The following is a 19,080-nucleotide window of genomic DNA, read 5'->3' as shown; positions in this document are numbered from 1 at the left end:
TACTCGTTGGAATTTACAAGGATGAGGGGGGGATCTTATTGAAGCTTACAGGATACTGCGAGGCCTGGATAGAGTGGACGTGGAGAGGATGTTTCCACTAGTAGGAAAAACTAGAACCAGAGGGCACAACCTCAGGCTAAAGGGACGATGCTTTAAAACAGAGATGAGGAGGAATTTCTTCAGCCAGAGAGTGGTGAATCTGTGGAACTCTTTGCCGCAGAAGGCTGTGGAGGCCGGGTTATTGAGTGTCTTTAAGACAGAGATAGATAGGTTCTTGATCAATAAGGGGATCAGGAGTTATGGGGGAAAAAGGCAGGAGAATGGGGATGAGAAAAAAAATCAGCCATGATTGAATGGCAGAGCAGACTCGATGGGCCGAGTGGCCTAATTCTGCTCCTATGTCTTATGAATCTCCCTGCACAAGTGGCACAGGTGGGGGAGGCAGCAGCAGCACAGATCTGGGAATGAGGTGGCAGCTGTAATAATCCATCGTCTGACTGAAGCACTTTGGTGAAAGTCAATTAGCAACACTGCTTCATGCAGACAAGTCATAAACTGTGGGCAGATAACCACATACGGATACCTCATCCGCAACACTGAGCCATCGAGGGTAATGATCGCAACTGGAAGATGAACAGTTTACACAGTGGCAGGCCAGAACACGCTGACACTGAACACGCTCTTCAATCCTCCAGCATGTGACAGACTCCGGTCTCTTACTGCTGGGTTCGGGAGGCTGGCTGTACCTTTCCCAGGCTGTACAGGAAAGTGGCTCCACAGTAAATGAGAGAAGCCTGATTAAGTGATGACAGAGCACTCTGCTCACCAGGTTAATAGAAAGCGATGAAATACAAATTGAAAAGAAGTGAAAGTATTTGGTTTTACCTTGAGTATTTCATTGAAACCATAATTGGGGTTCATCAGAGCGTCTCGCTCAGAGTCCAGGATGGCACAGCAAACCAGCAGATGGAAATTTGGGCACGGCTGGCCTGTCCATTGTACCTGGGGAAGAGGGCACAGAGACAGAGCTCATGATAGTCCACAGGCAGCGAGAGTACAAAGTAATATAAAACCGACAAATCCCAGCCGAATAAACATAGAAACAGTTTTACAGAGACAGCACAGTCTGGCTCACACAGCACAGCAAGTCCCTTGTTTAATGGTGGAACATTGTGACACTCCCCGATATACCCCACACCCCTCACTGCAACACTGATATACCCCACGCCCCTCACTGCGACCCCCCCCCGATATACCCCACGCCCCTCACTGCGACCCCCCCCGATATACCCCACGCCCCTCACTGCAACACTGATATACCCCACGCCCCTCACTGCGACCCCCCCCCCGATATACCCCACGCCCCTCACTGCGACACCCCCCCCCGATATACCCCACGCCCCTCACTGCGACACCCCCCCCGATATACCCCACGCCCCTCACTGCAACACTGATATACCCCACGCCCCTCACTGTGACACCCCTCCCAATATACTCCACGCCCCTCACTGCGACACCCCCCGATATACCCCCCCACGCCCCTCAATGCGACACTGATATAGCCGACACCCCTCACTGCAACACTGATATACCCCACGCCCCTCAATGCAACACTGATATAGCCCACACCCCTCAATGCGACACTGATATAGCCCACACCCCTCAATGTGACACTGATATACCCCACACCCTGCACAGTAACACTGTCAGATATAGCCCACACCCTGCACAGTAACACTGTCAGATATAGCCCACACCCCTCAATGCGACACTGATATAGCCCACACCCTGCACAGTAACACTGTCAGATATAGCCCACACCCTGCACAGTAACACTGTCAGATATAGCCCACACCCTGCACAGTAACACTGTCAGATATAGCCCACACCCTGCACAGTAACACTGTCAGATATAGCCCACACCCCTCAATGCGACACTGATATAGCCCACACCCTGCACAGTAACACTGTCAGATATAGCCCACACCCTGCACAGTAACACTGTCAGATATAGCCCACACCCTGCACAGTAACACTGTCAGATATAGCCCACACCCTGCACAGTAACACTGTCAGATATAGCCCACACCCTGCACAGTAACACTGTCAGATATAGCCCACACCCTGCACAGTAACACTGTCAGATATAGCCCACACCCTGCACAGTAACACTGTCAGATATAGCCCACACCCCTCAATGCGACACTGATATAGCCCACACCCTGCACAGTAACACTGTCAGATATAGCCCACACCCTGCACAGTAACACTGTCAGATATAGCCCACACCCTGCACAGTAACACTGTCAGATATAGCCCACACCCTGCACAGTAACACTGTCAGATATAGCCCACACCCTGCACAGTAACACTGTCAGATATAGCCCACACCCTGCACAGTAACACTGTCAGATATAGCCCACACCCTGCACAGTAACACTGTCAGATATAGCCCACACCCTGCACAGTAACACTGTCAGATATAGCCCACACCCTGCACAGTAACACTGTCAGATATAGCCCACACCCTGCACAGTAACACTGTCAGATATAGCCCACACCCTGCACAGTAACACTGTCAGATATAGCCCACACCCTGCACAGTAACACTGTCAGATATAGCCCACACCCTGCACAGTAACACTGTCAGATATAGCCCACACCCTGCACAGTAACACTGTCAGATATAGCCTCCGCTGTATCACTCCTTTAAGCCATGGTGTGCATTGTGTGCCATGTAGGACATAATGTGATGGAACACGCCTATCCCATGGGCCTGTGCGGCACTGGGTACACACACACGCACGCGCGCGTACAGTGCACACGCGCGCGTACAGTGCACACGCGCGCGTACAGTGCACACGCGCGCGTACAGTGCACACGCGCGCGTACAGTGCACACGCGCGCGTACAGTGCACACGCGCGCGTACAGTGCACACGCGCGCGTACAGTCTCGTTAACATGGTAGAACATTTGCCTCATTGTGTTGCTCTGTGAGTCTGTCAATCGGAACAGCACAATCTGCAGGCGTGCCGCAGGTCACAGTCTCTAATAGATTCAGGCTGACAGCGCTCACCTCCCACAGCCGCAAGATATCTGGGAAAGCAAATTCCCGCTTAAACCAGATGAGGAGCCAGCGGAAACAGAAGCACAGGTTCCCCGACTCTCTGGAATCTGGTGAGGGAGAAAAGTCATCAGGAACGCTGCGATACAACAATCCCTCACACATCACCCACGCGCAGACGCACTCCACACCCACACAGAAAACTAACCCACCAGGAACCCAACCTCCTCCAGGGCCATCAGCAGCAGTGTAACCCTCTAGAATCCCTACAGGAGAGACTGAGGCCATTCGGCCCATCGAGTCTGCACCGACCACAATCCCACCCAGGCCCTATCCCCCATAACCCCACATATTTACCCTGGTAATGGAAGGAATTTAGTGGAAGCAGATATAATAGTGACTTTTAAGGGGCGTCTTGACAAATACATGAATAGGATGGGAATAGAGGGATATGGTCCCCGGGACGGTAGGGGGTTTTAGTTCAGTCGGGCAGCATGGTCGGTGCAGGCTTTGGAGGGCCGAAGGGGCTGTTCTTATGCTGTAATTTTCTTTGTTCTTTACCCCCCTGACACTAAGGGGCAATTTAGCCTGGCCAATCCAACTAACCCGCACATCTTTGGACTGTGGGGGGGAAACCGGAGCACCCGGAGGAAACCCATGCAGACAACAGGGAAGAAAGTGCAAACTCCACACACAGCGTCACCCGAGGCTGGAATCGAATCCGGGTCTCTGGTGCTGAGAGACAGCAGTGCTAACCACTGTACCACTCTGAAGCAAAGTACCGCAAACAGTGGAAAAACTGGCCAAATGAGCATAAGAATACAGGGAGACATGAGAAAGGCTGAGTGTTGATGAAAAGACATTATTACTGAATATTTAAGGGTGGTACAGTGGTTAGCACTGCCGCCTCACAACACCAGGGATCCGGGGTCGATTCCCAGCTTGGGTCACTGTCTGTGCGGAGTCTGCACGTTCTCCCCGTGTCTGCGAGGGTTTCCTCCCACAATCCAAGGATGTGTAGGTTCGGGGGATTGGCCATGCTAAATTGACCCTTAGGTGTCAGAGGGATTAACTAGGGTAAATGCATGGGGATAGGGCCTGGGTGGGATTGTGGTTGGTGCAAACTGGATGGGCCAAATGGCCTCCTTCTGCACTGTAGGGATTCTAAGATCAACTCCAATGGATTCTTTTCCTTTTTTGAGTTTCTGCCACTATTGTGACGGGCTCCAGTTCCAGGGTTCCCAGCAATCTGTCCCAGTATCACACACAGACCATCATATTTCACACATTGATGTAAACAGTGCGCGTCAGTAGGCCATTTAACCATGGAGCCTGAATTTGTCTCGATTCGTGTCCCGATGCACAGCAGCAGCCCCTGGAATGCAGCCCGGGGCCTGGGAGCTGATACAAAGTGAAGCTATTTATCTGATGGTATCTGGAAGAGAGACTGCAGCAACACTGCCGGTTGCTAATGCTACAACATTCAGACCCCCGTGGAATTGGATGGAAACTGTTCAAACTGGTTTCAATTAACAGCCGTCAGAGAAAAGAATTATCTGCTCTATTTAAGCTGCATTCAAACTGAGGCACGAAACCTGATTCCTTCCCATGTGTATGACAGAGTCTGTCCACGTGTGCTGGAGAGAAAGAGCGCGGGGGAGGGGGGGTGCAGGGAGGTGGGCAGTGAGGGGTTGGCACCTTTGTGCTCTGGCACCTGGCTGCCCCCTTGCCTTTTGCCCCCCAAAGAGAGAGCGAGGGAGGGAGGGAGGGAGAGCGGAAGAGAGAGGGAGGGAGGGAGAGCGGAAGAGAGAGGGAGGGAGGGAGAGCAGAAGAGAGAGGGAGGGAGGGAGGGAGAGCGGAAGAGAGAGGGAGGGAGGGAGGGAGGGAGGGAGGGAGGGAGGGAGGGAGGGAGGGAGGGAGGGAGGGAGGGAGGGAGGGAGAGAGAGAGAGCGGAAGAGAGAGGGAGGGAGGGAGGGAGAGCGGAAGAGGGAGGGAGGGAGGGGAGAGCGGAAGAGAGAGGGAGGGGAGGGAGGGCGGAAGAGAGAGGGAGGGGAGGGAGGGCGGAAGAGAGAGGGAGGGGAGGGAGGGCGGAAGAGAGAGGGAGGGGAGGGAGGGCGGAAGAGAGAGGGAGGGGAGGGAGGGCGGAAGAGAGAGGGAGGGGAGGGAGGGCGGAAGTGAGAGGGAGGGGAGGGAGGGCGGAAGAGAGAGGGAGGGGAGGGAGGGAGGGAGAGCGGAAGAGAGGGAGAGCGGGAGAGCGGGAGAGCGGGAGAGCGGGAGAGCGGGAGAGAGGGAGAGAGGGAGAGAGCGAGAGAGAGCGAGAGAGAGCGAGAGAGAGCGAGAGAGAGCGAGAGAGAGCGAGAGAGAGCGAGAGAGAGCGAGAGAGAGCGAGAGAGAGCGAGAGAGAGCGAGAGAGGGCGAGAGAGGGCGAGAGAGAGCGAGAGAGAGCGAGAGAGAGCGAGAGAGAGCGAGAGAGAGCGAGAGAGGGAGAAAGGAAGAGAGAGAGAGAGAGAGAAAGAAAGAGAGAGCAAGGGAGAAAGGTGGAGAGAGAGAGAGCGCGCGAGGGAGGGAGAAAGGAAGAGAGAACAATGCATGTATCCAAGCACTGGCCTGTGGGAAAGACAGAGGAAACACTGACACACACACCCCAAAAACTCTAGTATTTTCTCGCCCATCGCAGATTTTTTTAATGTTTGTGTTTTGAAGGTATTAGCTTCTCCCAGGGGAATGCCTCTCAGGGCAACATTTCTCTCAGGGCTTAGAGAACAACATACTCCTGTTCATTGGACTAACTCCTGGCAGGAGAGAATAGTCCCGTGAGGAGTGATTGAGTAGACTAGGCCTATATTCTCTGTGTTTAGAAGAATGAGAGGTCATCTCATTAAGAATTTGTATGTTTCAAGGGGCTTAATGGGATAGATGCTTCCCTTGGCAGGAGTCGAAACACAGGGCTACACTTTCAGAATAAAAGGGTCACCATTTAGAACAGAGATAAGGAGAAATTTCTTCACTCAAGGGATTGTGGTTCTTTGGCATTCTCGAATATAGAGAGCTGTGGATGACCAGTCATCAAATATATTCAGAGATTCATAGATTTTTAGACACAAAAGGAGATGGAAATAGCTGAGACAGATGATTAATCATAATCATGTCGAACGGAAGCTCAAAGGGCCAACAGATGTACTCCTGTCTCATGTAGCAGGAGATTGAAGCAGATTCCCAACTTACTGACCCAATGGGTAAGAAAATAACAAATCCAAGTGGTAATTCAGGAGAAACTTCTTTACCTGGAGTGTGGCTGGAATGTGAAACTTGCTCCCACATGGAGTAGGTGATTGGCATTGAATAGGGTAAATTAATAAGCACATGGCAATGAAATCATGGAACCACAGAGACCCTACAGTGCAGGAGGCCGCCATTTGGCCCATCAAGTCTGCATCAACTCTCCAATAGAGCATTCCACCCAGGCTCCCTGTAACACTGCAAATTTAGCATGGCCAATCCACCCAAACTACACATCTTTGGACTGTGGGAGGAAACCGGAGCACTCGAAAGAAACCCACGCAGACACGGGGAGAACGTGCAAACTCCACACAGACAGTCACCGAAGGCTGGAACCAAACCTGGGTCTCTGGTGCTGTGAGGCAGCGGTGCTAACCACTGTGCCGTAATGTGCACAGGATGAGATGAAGAGGGATGGAAGGGGTCTTGGTGAAGCATAAATGGCAGCACAGACCAGGTGGGCCGAACACAGTTTCTGTGTTGTCGACTCTACGGAATATATTGCAGAGGGAGCCATCTCCCAAGATCGGCCTCATAAACCCCTCCGTCAATGAAGTCACTTGCAAAATATATAACAAATGATAGCTGTTAAAAGTATTGATTGAAGAAGTAGTTGCAAAGTACAAAGTTTAAGGCGGCACGGTGGCACAGTGGTTAGCACTGCTGCCTCACAGCGCCAGAGACACGGGTTTGATTCCCGGCTTGGGTCACTGTCTGTGTGGAGTTTGCACATTCTCCCCGTGTCTGCGTGGGTTTCCTCCGGGTGCTCCGGTTTCCTCTCAGTCTAAAGATGTGCAGGTTAGGTGGATTGGCCATGATGAATTGTACCTTAGCGTCAGCGGGACTAGCTAGGGTAAATGCACGGGGTAATGGGGATAGGGCCTGGGTGGGATTGTGGTCGGTGCAGACTCGATGGGCCGAATGGCCTCCTCCTGCACTGTAGGATTCTATGATTCTACAAACATTTCCAATGGCAATGTTAAGTCTTTGAAAACACAGTATGGGACAATCACCAACCAAAAAAAGACACTGGAGTGTTGGCTTAACTCACTAACCTAGGAAATCACAGAGGGCAGAATCCAGTACCCTCAGAAGTAGAGCCAATTTCTCTAGCTGCTCCTTCATGCTCTCTTGACTCTCCTCAAAGTTACGGTGCTGTGGCCAGAGGTAAGAGAACAGACGGTTAAGACACTGCGGTGCGACGGGCAGGATTCACACAACCAGAAGCGTTCAGACAACAACCAGAGTTCAAACCCTTTGCTGAGAAATTAGCATCTCACCTCTTCAGCGATACATCCGAAAGCAACAAATGAAAGCCAGATACACAGCAGGTCCGGCAGCAACTGTGGGGGGAAGAGAAACCGGGGCGGGATTTTCTGGGGTGCGACTGGAAAATCCCACCCGAGGTCAACGGACCTTTATATGGCCTACCTACCCCCACCGCCTGCTCCGATTCCCACGGCAGGCGGGGTGGGAAAAACACAGGGAGAGTTAGTGATTTAGATCAATGACTTGCACTGCAACTGGACATAAAGTTATCAAAATGAAGCATCAACAGTGCCTCTCTGTGCACAGCTGCTGCCAGACCTGTCAAGTACTTCTCAGCATTTTCTCTCTTTAATTTCAGATTTTGAACGCCCACAATATTTAGCTCCTGGAGACCAGGTAGGTTAAAAAAAGAAAAAAAAAAAATCACTCAACACCCTCCTTATTGAACATCAAATATTAACAGAATAGATTATTAAATTTGAACTGCCCAGTGAAGCAGTTGAGGCTACCTCGTTGAATGTTTTTAAGACAAGGATAGATAGATTTTTGAAGAGTAAAGGAATTAAGGGTTATGGTGAGCGGGCGGGCAAGTGGAGCTGAGTCCAAGAAAAGATCAGCCACGATCTTATTAAATGGCGGAGCAGGCCCGAGAGGCCAGATAGTCTACTCCTGCTCCTAGTTCTTATTAATTAATATTCTTCTTAATTATACAACTCACCAGCAATAGCGATTCACTATTGTCCTTTCTATACATAAGAACATGTAGAAGGAGGCCATTCAGCCCATCGAGTCTGCACTGACAACAATCCCACCCAGGCCCTATCCTTATAACCCCATGTAAACCTACCCAGACCTGTTCCCCGTAACCCCAAGTATTTACCCCACTAATCCACCTAACCAGGCACTCACCACCCTCTGAAAAAATTGCCCCTCTGGACACTTTTATATCTCTCCCCTCTCACCTTCAACCTATGCCCTCTAGTTTTAGACTCCCCTATCTTTGGGAAAAGATGTTGACCATCTACCTGATCTGTGCCCCTCATTATTTTATAGACCTCTATAAGATCACCGATAAGCCTCCTACGCTCCAGGGAAAAAAAGTCCCAGTCTATCCAGCCTCTCCTTATAACTCAAACCATCAAGTCCCGGTAGCATCCTAGTAAATCTTTTCTAGTTTAATAATATTCTTTCTATAATAGGGTGACCAGAACAGTACAATGTATTCCAAGTGTGGCTTACTAATGTGTGTGTATATGTATATATATATATATTATATACACAACATAATTCTTGTAGTTAATAAAGATGCAGTTAACATCTTTAAGAGTAAGAAGACTTCATGAAGACCTACTGAACGATAACTAACACCTTCCAGCATGTGTAGTAAAGGATCTGGCATTTATAGGGTTAGTGTGGGACTGTGATGTAAGTGGACACATGAGAAAGAGGCGGCACGATGGTTAGCACTGCTGCCTCACAGCGCCAGGGACCCGGGTTCGATTCCCAGCTTGGGTCACTGTCTGTGCGGAGTTTGCACGTTCTCCTCGTGTCTGCGTGGGTTTCCTCCGGGTGCTCCGGTTTCCCCTCTCAGTCTGAAAGACGTGCTGATTAGGTGCATTGGCCGTGCTAAATTCTCCCTCAGTGTACCTGTGTGGGGCGACTAGGGGATTTTCACAGTAACTTCATTACATTACAATATAAGCCTACTTGTGACACTAATAAATAAACAAACTTTAAACGATCTGCACCAAGGATCAGTTTAGTGTTAGTCAGAGCTGTGTGGGTGGTATTGTACTCAACCCCATGTCAACTGTAAACATGATGTGGAGATGCTGGCGTTGGACTGGGGTAAACACAGTAAGAAGTTTAACAACACCAGGTTAAAGTCCAACAGGTTTATTTGGTAGCAAAAGCCACACAAGCTTTCGGAGCTCTAAGAAGGGGCTTAGAGCCGAGGGCTTAATTTTTGCCCCACCACCAAAATAGACCCCATCAGTCTCGCAGCAGACACAGAGGAATTCATCAGGCGAATGAGGCTGAGGGAGTTCTTCCACAAACCCCAAGAGGCCAACAACGAACACAATGAGACAGCCAATGAACCGGAACAGCCAACAGAGAGATCCGCAGTGCATCCGAAGAGGAAAGAGTCGAATTGGACTCCTCCGGAAGGCCGCTGCCCTCGACTTGACATGTATGCCCAAGCCGTCAGGAGGTGCGTCAACACCAAATTCATCAGCCGCACTCACAAGACAGCCCCGAACATCACCCAAGCACAACGTAACGCCATCCACGCTCTCAAGACCAACCGCAACATTGTCATCAAACCAGCAGACAAAGGAGGGGCCATCGTCACACTGAACAGAACGGATTACTGCAAAGAAGTGTACCGACAACTCAACAACGAGGAACACTACAGACAGTTACCTGCAGATCCGACCAAAGAACACACCCGTCAACTCAACATTCTGTTTTAAAGGAAGAAGGGGCTTAGAGCTCCGAAAGCTTGTGTGGCTTTTGCTCCCAAATAAACCTGTTGGACTTTAACCTGGTGTTGTTAAACTTCTAACTGTAAACATGCCAGACCCTTATACAACAGAATAGACTTGTGCGGGCTTCCCTGTTCCTACATTACCACAAGTGACTACACTTCATTGCCGTCAAGCGCTTCAGGAGGTACTGAGGCTGCAAAAGGTGCTATACAAATGTAAGTTCTTCTGGGTGAAGCAGAATATTCATGGCATGGAAGACACTCACCACTTGTTCCATGAAGCCCGTAAAACACCAGAAGGAGTCGACTTCATTCTGTGTAACGTACAGTATCGGGGAGAGGAGATCGCTCATTCCCTGAACATAGCCTGCACGACAAACACAACAGCAACTATTGGAAATGTTCTGCTTGTGGAGAGGATGAAGAGGAGATTTAAGAATGGTATCAGGAAAGGGGGACTTCAGTTATGTGGAAAACCTAGGGAAGGTGGATTTGATTTGTCACATGTATTGGTTTACAGTATTGTTTCTTGCACGCTATACAAAGCATACCATTCAGAGTACATGATAATTGACTATAACTGCTGAGTTGTTTCTCTGTAACGTCAGAACCACTCCAGCCATTTTGATGGAGGGAGGGGGAGTTCTCCTTGTGTACAAGTACCTTGCATTGGATGCATGGTGTCAGCGTGGTTTGTACGAAGAGTCAACTAAGTGTGCCTAAGGTTGCTGGTACCCAAGGATTTCTGACAAGTTATCACATGTATTGGGATACAGTGTTGCTTCTTGTGTGTTATACAGACAAAGCATACCGTTCATAGACTACATGGGGGAGAAGGAAAGAATAGGGTGCAGAATTTGGTGTTGCTGTCAAAGTTAGGGTGTAGAGAAAGATCAGCTTAATATAAAAGGTAGGTCCATTCAAAACCAGCAGGGAAAAAGCTGTTCGAGTCGGTTTGTATGTGTCCTCAGGCTTTTGTATCTTTTTCCCGATGGAAGAAGGTGGAAGAATGTCCAGGGTGCGTGGGGGTCCTTGATTATGCTGGCTGCTTTTCCAAGGCAACAGGAAGTGTCGATGGAGTTAATGGATGGGAGGTTGGTTTGCATGATGGACTGGGATAGGTTCACAACTCTTTGTAGTTTCTTGCGGTCTTGGGCAGAGCAGGAGCCATACCAAGCTGTGATACAACCAGAAAGATGCTTTCTATGGTGTATCTGTAAATGTTGGAGAGAGTCGTGGTGGGACTGGTCAAGGGAAAATTAAGATAGAGTAGATAAGTAGTTGCAAGTGATAGAAGGGTCAAAGGACACAGATTGAAGATTTAAAAAAAGATGAGAATAGCTTTATGCAAAGAATTCTTGTGATTTGGAATGCTCGGCTGAAAGCATGGTGCAAGCAGATTCAATACCTTCCAAAAGGAAATTAGATAAACACTTGGAAAGCAGCAATTTGTCAGAGCATAGGGAAAGAGCAGGGAGAGTGGGAGCGATTGGTCACCTCTTTCACAGAGCTGGCACAGGTAGAATGGATTGAAGGATCTCATTTTGTGCTGTAGGCTTCGATGAAAATTAAATGAGCAACATGGTGTGCCAAGTTGGGCACATCAACGTTCCTATCTCAACTGGGAACACCAAAAAGGGGTCGTTCATCTCATTGCTGTTTTGCGAGATCTTGTGTGCATGGTGCAGACACTGCCTGCCTACATGACAGCTTGCATTTAAATAGTGCCTTTAACTTAGTAAGGGTGGCGTGGTGGCACAGTGGTTAGCACTGCGGTCTCACAGCTTGGCCAATCCACCTAACCTGCACGTCTTTCGGACTGTGGGAGGAAACCCACGCAGACACGGAGAGAACGTGCAGACTCAGCACAGACAGTGATCAAGGCTGGAATCAAACCTGGATCCCTGGCGCTGTGAGACAGCAGTGCTAACCACTGTGCCACCGTGCCGCCCTGCTCTTTGACCAAGCTTTAGTTCGCCTTTGGTAATACAACACGTGGCCCAGTGGTAATTTTATTGATGCTCCCGTGAAGCATCTTGGAACTCTTTACCTCTTTAAAGGTGCAGGTTGTTGTAATTTGGAGCCACAGGGTGGCCGCAGTCAGTAACCCGCGTGCACAAGGAGACTGAAAACGGGAACTTACCCAGATCAAAGTTGTACATACAATACGTCATCAGTACGTCATTCAGCAGCACCAGACCTGGGTTGTTGTTGCCCTCGTAGAATTTGTTGCTGCGATCGGTCCTGCTGACGTCCCGTTCTAAGGATGAGAAACAATTTCAGTCTTCCAAACTAATCCCGAGTGTTTCGCCGTGCAGATGAGCAGCACAGGACTTGATTTCCAAATTGTGTTAAATTCCATGTCTCAACCCCAGCTGCGTTTCTGCAATGGGCTACGCTGTGCAGAGGCACCTCAGTCATTGGGAAGTTCTCATTCATGGCACTCCAAGCAAACAAGGTACATGTCTCAGACTGGGATCTGTCAGCTCAGAGTCAGACTAACTGGAGTGTCCCGCACCAGAATAATTATTTTTTTTTATTCTTCAATAGGATATGGGCGCCGCTGGCTGGGCCAACATTTGTTGCCCATTTTAGTTGCCCTTGAAACGGAGTAGCTTGCTAGGCCATTTCAGAGGGCAGTTAAGAATCAACCACATTGCTGTAGCTCTGGAGTCACATGTAGGCCAGACCAGGTAAGGACAGCAGATTTCCTTCCCTAAAGGACATTAGTGAACCAAATTAAAACATGCTACCGTGCAAAGGGACCTGGGGGTCCTTGTGCATGAGACGCAAAAGCCCAGTCTGCAGGTACAACAGGTGATCAAGAAGGCAAATGGGATGTTGGCCTATATTGCGAGGGGGATAGAATATAAAAGCAGGGATGTCTTGATGCACCTGTACAGGGCATTGGTGAGGCCACAGCTGGAATACTGTGTGCAGTATTGGTCCCCTTATATGAGGAAGGATATATTGGCATTGGAGGGAGTGCAGAGAAGGTTCACCAGGTTGATACCGGAGATGAGGGGTTTGGATTATGAGGAGAGGCTGAGGAGATTGGGTTTGTACTCATTGGAGTTTAGAAGGATGAGGGGGGATCTTATGGAGACTTATAAGATAATGCGGGGGCTGGATAGGGTGGAGGCGGAGAGATTCTTTCCACTTAGTAAGGAAGTTAAAACTAGAGGACACAGCCTCAAAATAAAGGGGGGTCGGTTTAAGACAGAGTTGAGGAGGAACTTCTTCTCCCAGAGGGTGGTGAATCTCTGGAATTCTCTGCCCACTGAGGTGGTGGAGGCTACCTCGCTGAATATGTTTAAAGCGCGGATGGATGGATTCCTGATCGGTAAGGGAATTAAGGGTTATGGGGATCAGGCGGGTAAGTGGTGCTGATCCACGTCAGATCAGCCATGATCTTATTGAATGGCGGGGCAGGCTCGAGGGGCTAGATGGCCTACTCCTGCTCCTATTTCTTATGTTCTTATGTTCTGACAATCGACACTGGTTTCATGATCATCAGTAGATTCCTAATTCCAGAATTTTTTTTATTGAATTCAAATTCCACCATCTGCCATGGCGGGATTCGAACCCAGATCCCCAGAGGATTACCCCGTTACTGGTCCAGTGAAAATACCACTGGGTTACTGGTCCAGTGAAAATACCACCACACCATTGCCTTTCCTATGAGGCGCATGGTGGGAGTATGTGGAAGCTATGATTTAGGAACCCAATTTATAGCCTCTGATATAAATGATGGCGGCACGGTAGCACAGTGGTTAGCACTGCTGCTTCACAGCTCCAGGGTCCTGGGTTCGATTCCCGGCTCGGGTCACTGTCTGTGTGGAGTTTGCACATTCTCCTCGTGTCTGCGTGGGTTTCCTCCGGGTGCTCCGGTTTCCTCCCACAGTCCAAAGATGTGCGGGTTAGGTTGATTGGCCAGGTTAAAAAATTGCCCCTTAGAGTCCTGGGATGTGTAGGTTAGAGGGATTAGCAGGTAAAATATGTGGGGATAGGGCCTGGGTGGGATAGTGGTCGGTGCAGACTCGATGGGCCGAATGGCCTCCTTCTGCACTGTAGGGTTTCTATGTTTCTATTTCTATGTTTCTATTATATGCACTATGTACAGATTCTCCAACCCAATGGCTAATTGATTGCAGCCTTATGGGTGACATGGTGGCACAGCGGTTAGCACGGCTGCCTCACAGCGCCAGGGACCCAGGTTCAATTCCCGGCTTGGGTCACTGTCTGTGCCGAGTCTGCACGTTCTCCCCGTGTTTCCCCCGATGCTCCAGTTTCTTCCCACAGTCCGAAAGACGTGCTGGTTAGGTGCATTGGCCATGCTAAATTCTCCCTCAGTGTACCCGAGTGTGGCGACTAGGGGATTTTCACAGTAACTTCATTGCAGTGTTAATGTAAGCCTACTTGCGACACTAATAAATAAACTTAAAACTTCTTTAAGGGTTTTGCGTGGTACACTCAGGTTACACATTGAGCACTTAAAAGCACTGAATATGTCCCAACATGAGAAGTGTGTTTGTGAGTATTGTGCTGGATATCACCTTCATGTGACACGTATTTCATTAGGAACACCATCAAATCAGCATTACAGCCACTGAAGGTGGAGGTTCATTATCACTTTGCCAATAATTCCAATCATTTAAAAAGTTTAAAAGTTCATTAATAAGTGTCACAAGTAGGCTGACATTCACATTGCAATGAAGTTACTGTGAAAATCCCCTTGTCGCCACGCTCCGGTGCCTGTTCGGGTAACACTGAGGGAGAATTTAGCATGGCCAATGCACCCTAACCCGCACGTCTTTCGGACTGTGGGAGGAAACCGGAGCACCCGGAGGAAACCCATGCAGACACGAGGAGAACATGCAGACTCCGCACTGACAGTGACCCAAGCCGGGAATCAAATCCAGTTCCCTGATGCGGTGAGGCAGGAGTGCTAACCACTGTGTCGCCCCATTGCAGCCTTGTCAGAGATATCAACAACCCGTTAATAAAAATGAATAAAACGTTCCCATCGTTCAGCAGCTTTATTTCCAATAAGTTTCCAATTAGTTCTGCGGCTTTGTTTCCTGCCACTCATAATTTCAATAGAATCAGAGAATGGCCACAGCACCAAAGGAGGCCATTCGTCCCATCGAGAAAATGCAGGCTCTCTCCAAAAAGCAACTTAGCTAGTCCCACGCCCCGGCTCTTTCCCTGTAGCATTGAAAACACCTTTCCCTTCAGATGCCTGTTGAAAGCCATGACTGAGTTTGCCTCTAACATCCTCTCAAATAGCGAACTCCAGACCATAACCACTTGCTATGTAAAATAGTTTGTCCTCATGCCAACTCTTTTAACATTGAAAATTCGGCCCTTTGAGCCTGCCCTGCCATTCATTTTGATCATGGGTGATCATCAAATTCAATCTCCTGATTCCCCGCTTTCCCCCATATCCCTTTAGCTACAAGAGCTAGTCCTAATTCCTTCTTGAAATCGTAATGTGGAGATGCTGGCGTTAAACTGGGGTGGGCACAGTAAGAAGTCTCACAACACCAGGTTAAAGTCCAACACGTTTATTTGGAATCAGGAGCTTTGGGAGTGCTGCTTCTTCATCAGGTGACTCACTTGAAGGAACAGCGCTTTGAAAGCTCGTGATTCCATATAAACCTGTTGGACTTTAACCTGGTGTTGTGAGACTTCTTTCTGAAATCACACAATGTTTTGGCCTCAACTACTTTTTGCTAATCACCTACAGGCAAGATTGGTATAGAGGGAGATGGTATCTCTATGGGTGAGATGGGTGTAGAGGGAGATGGTATCTCTATGGGTAAGATGGGTATAGAGGGATATGGTATCTCTATGGGTGAGATGGGTGTAGAGGGATATGGTATCTCTATGGGTGAGATGGGTGTAGAGGGATATGGTATCTCTATGGGTAAGATTGGTACAGAGGGATATGGGCCAAACGCGGGCAACTGGGACGAGCTTAATGGTTAAAAACTGGGCGGCATTGACAAGTTGGGCCGAAGGGCCTGTTTCCATGCTGTAAACCTCTATGACCTTGCATTGCAGCTCTCCGACGATGGAAAAAAATTCTCTATGCCTACTCTATCTGAATTCCTCATGATTTTGAACATCTCTATCAAATTTACCTTCTCCTTTCCAAGAACATCTCCACTACTCGCCTCTCCCTTACCAGCATCCATTCTCAGTGGCACCCTGTTGTGATGCCTGGCAGTACTTTCCCCTGGAGGCTATTACTTGGTGCTCGGCCTTTAGCAGGGAGTGCTAGCAAGTGACTCACCAATTGGGAAGTTCTGGAGCCGACCTCTGACTGTGGATCGATTTAAAAGTCCGCCAACTCACCAATCAGACTCTTGTACGCTCGCAGTAGGGAATTCCGGCGTTCCTGATCCTCGGTCACCGACTTCCACTGCAGTTTCATCCGGAAATACTCATCCCTAAGGAATGAACCCAGGTGAATTAGGGGAGAAATACACAAGCTCATGTAGTGTGGGGAACAGAATGGAAAAGATTCCCTCAAGATGCCAGGAGTTTGAAACTCGCAGGGGCAGCTCACTTAGCCTGGCCGGAATGGGATGAGTAAGGAGAACACAAAGTGAATCACCTGGGGTGATAGTAAAGGAGGACAATAACTAAATCAATGCAGGTCAGAAATAACACAGTTTAGACAGGGGGTAAAGTTGCATTGTTACAAAACAAGGACTCGCGGCTCATTTACGGTTCGATTCAAGGCAATAGACTCTCTCAAACCTTTCAAACACATAGTTCTTCCAGCGTTTCCTCTGCACGGCCACCCCACCCCTCCTAATACGACCCCACATCCCGCCTCACACCCCCAACCCCACACTGTTCAGCTTTCTGGGCAAACTTTTTAAATTCTCATCACTTTTCATGGCCTCAGCCCTCCCTTTCTCTGTAATCTCCTCCAGGCCTACAACCCTCTCAGATCTCGACACTCCTCTGGCCTCTTGCACACCCCTGATTTCTTACCCACTCCTCCATTGATAGCTTTCCATCAGCTGCTTAGGTCCCAAGCTCTGGATTTTTCACCCCACTCTGCTCGGACAGACACTCTCTCTCTCTGTTCTCTTTAAAGACTACCTCTGGCCCAGCTTTTGGTCAACTTCTCCCTACATTGCTCCGCATCAGATTTTCATAGAATCCCGACAATGCAGAAGAGGTCATTCGGGCCCATTGTGTCGACGCGGCGGCACAGTGGATAGAACCGCTGCCTCACTGCGTCAGGGACCCGGGTTCAACTCTGGCCTCTTGTCTTGTGTGGAATCTGCACGTTCTCCAGGTGTCTGCGTGGGTTTCCTCCGGGTGCTCCGGTTTCCTCCCACAGTCCAAAGATGTGCAGGTTAGGGGGATTGGCCATGCTAAATTGCCCCTTAGTGTCCCAGGTTAGGGGGATTAGAAGGGTAAAATATATGGGGTTACAGGGTAAAGGTCTGGGTGGGATGCTCTGTTGGAGAGTCAGTGCAGACTCAATGGGCCAAGTGGCCTTCTTCTGCACTTCTAGGGAGTCTATGGGCGGAATTTCCTGTTCCGCATGGGAATCACAGCGCGCGGGGGCGGACCGTGCAAAGGTCCATTGACTTCGGGCGGGAATTTCTGGCCTTGGGGTGAGTGCGGCTGGAAAATCCCACCCCATGAGTCTGCACCAACTCTCTTACCCAATCGATCTCTCCTGCCCTATTCGTGTAAGCCCAAACATTGCCCATGGCCAATCCACCTAACCAGCACATGTTTGGACACTAAGGGGCAATTTAGCATGGCCAATCCCCCTAACCCATGTATCTTTTGGATTTTGTTGGCCAATACTCCTGTGATGTGCCTTGGGTCGGTTTACCAAGTTGAATGCAAATTATTGCTGTAAAAACCAACAAATTGGTGTCAATTTGTTCTAAAGTCAGGTGCTTGGTGCTGTGGATTCAACTCAGAACTTGATAGGCTGCTCCTTATAGAGAACAAAATTCACCTGTCACAAATTCGTTCACCCCCTCTCATTAGTTGGAGCATCTATAAAGATTCACCTTCGCACTTGGCCAACATTCATTCCATATACTGGTACATATGTACGCACACTTTCTCCTTCCATCATGAACCGCCCCCCCGCCACGCCCCACACTGTAACCGGCGGTGGATTAATCCTTACGTTTTTTGCTTCACCACAGCTTTGCGTCCCTCAGCTGTGCTGTCCCAGGGATAGTATCCCAGCAGGAATTTCCAGACTTCCCGGCGGATGCTGTGGCACAGTCCCTGGCAGGGGAGATTAAAGGAGCAGTGAATAAATTGGCCAGACTTTATAAAAAAAGTATTTTGATGAGGGTATAGAATCCTACAGTGCAAAGGAGGCCATTCGGCCCATCGAGCCTGCACCGATCACAATCCCACCCAGGCCCTATCCCCATGCATTTACCCTAGCTAGACCCCCTGACACTAAAGGGGCAATTTAGCATGGCCAATGCACCTAACCCGCACAGCTTTGGACTGTGGGAGGAACCCGGAGCACCCGGAGGAAACCCACGCAGACATGGGGAGAACCCGCAAACTCCACACAGACAGCGACCCAAGCCGGGAATCGAATCCGGGTCCCTGGCGCTGTGAGGCAGCAGTGCTAACCACTGTGCCACTGGCAAATAGTGATAGATAGGAAATTGGTTCCGGTGACCAGAGGCACAGGGGTCTGAGATAACTGGCAAAAGGTGCGGGATGGAGTTTAGGAGAATTTGCTATTAATGCAACGAGTTATTGGGATCTCGACTGCGCTGCCTGGAATGAAAGTGGAAGCAGATCCAGCACCGGATGTCAAATCCAAATTGGATGAATACTTGGAAGGACAGGAAACTGCAGAGTTACAGGGAAAGAATCCAATCGGGTAGTTCTTTCAGAGATGGGCCAAATGGCCTCCTTCGGAGCTTTATCATCCCAGGACTTATCCGTGGCCAGTGTTTCTAAA

At 49.4% G+C, this 19,080-nt stretch overlaps 1 protein-coding gene across 2 annotated transcripts in view; it reads right to left on the bottom strand.

The window, feature by feature from the left end:
• tbc1d17 (TBC1 domain family, member 17) overlaps positions 1-19,080 on the bottom strand; it is a 60,830-nt gene that overhangs the window by 12,121 nt on the left and 29,629 nt on the right. For both annotated transcript variants that reach the window (XM_078237337.1, XM_078237336.1), the window contains exons 9-15: positions 18,277-18,380; positions 16,461-16,555; positions 12,244-12,360; positions 10,367-10,467; positions 7,399-7,498; positions 3,077-3,174; positions 886-1,002 (exon numbers count right to left, since the gene is read on the bottom strand). In XM_078237337.1, the coding sequence (XP_078093463.1) occupies positions 886-1,002; positions 3,077-3,174; positions 7,399-7,498; positions 10,367-10,467; positions 12,244-12,360; positions 16,461-16,555; positions 18,277-18,380 (732 nt within the window). The remainder of the gene's footprint in view (positions 1-885; positions 1,003-3,076; positions 3,175-7,398; positions 7,499-10,366; positions 10,468-12,243; positions 12,361-16,460; positions 16,556-18,276; positions 18,381-19,080) is intronic.

This window comes from Mustelus asterias, chromosome 21 (genome assembly GCF_964213995.1).
Source record: "Mustelus asterias chromosome 21, sMusAst1.hap1.1, whole genome shotgun sequence".
In the NCBI taxonomy this organism is placed as follows: Eukaryota; Metazoa; Chordata; class Chondrichthyes; order Carcharhiniformes; family Triakidae; genus Mustelus; species Mustelus asterias.
The sequence above is the reverse complement of the archived record's forward strand: the minus strand, read 5'-3'. Positions and strand labels throughout refer to the sequence as shown.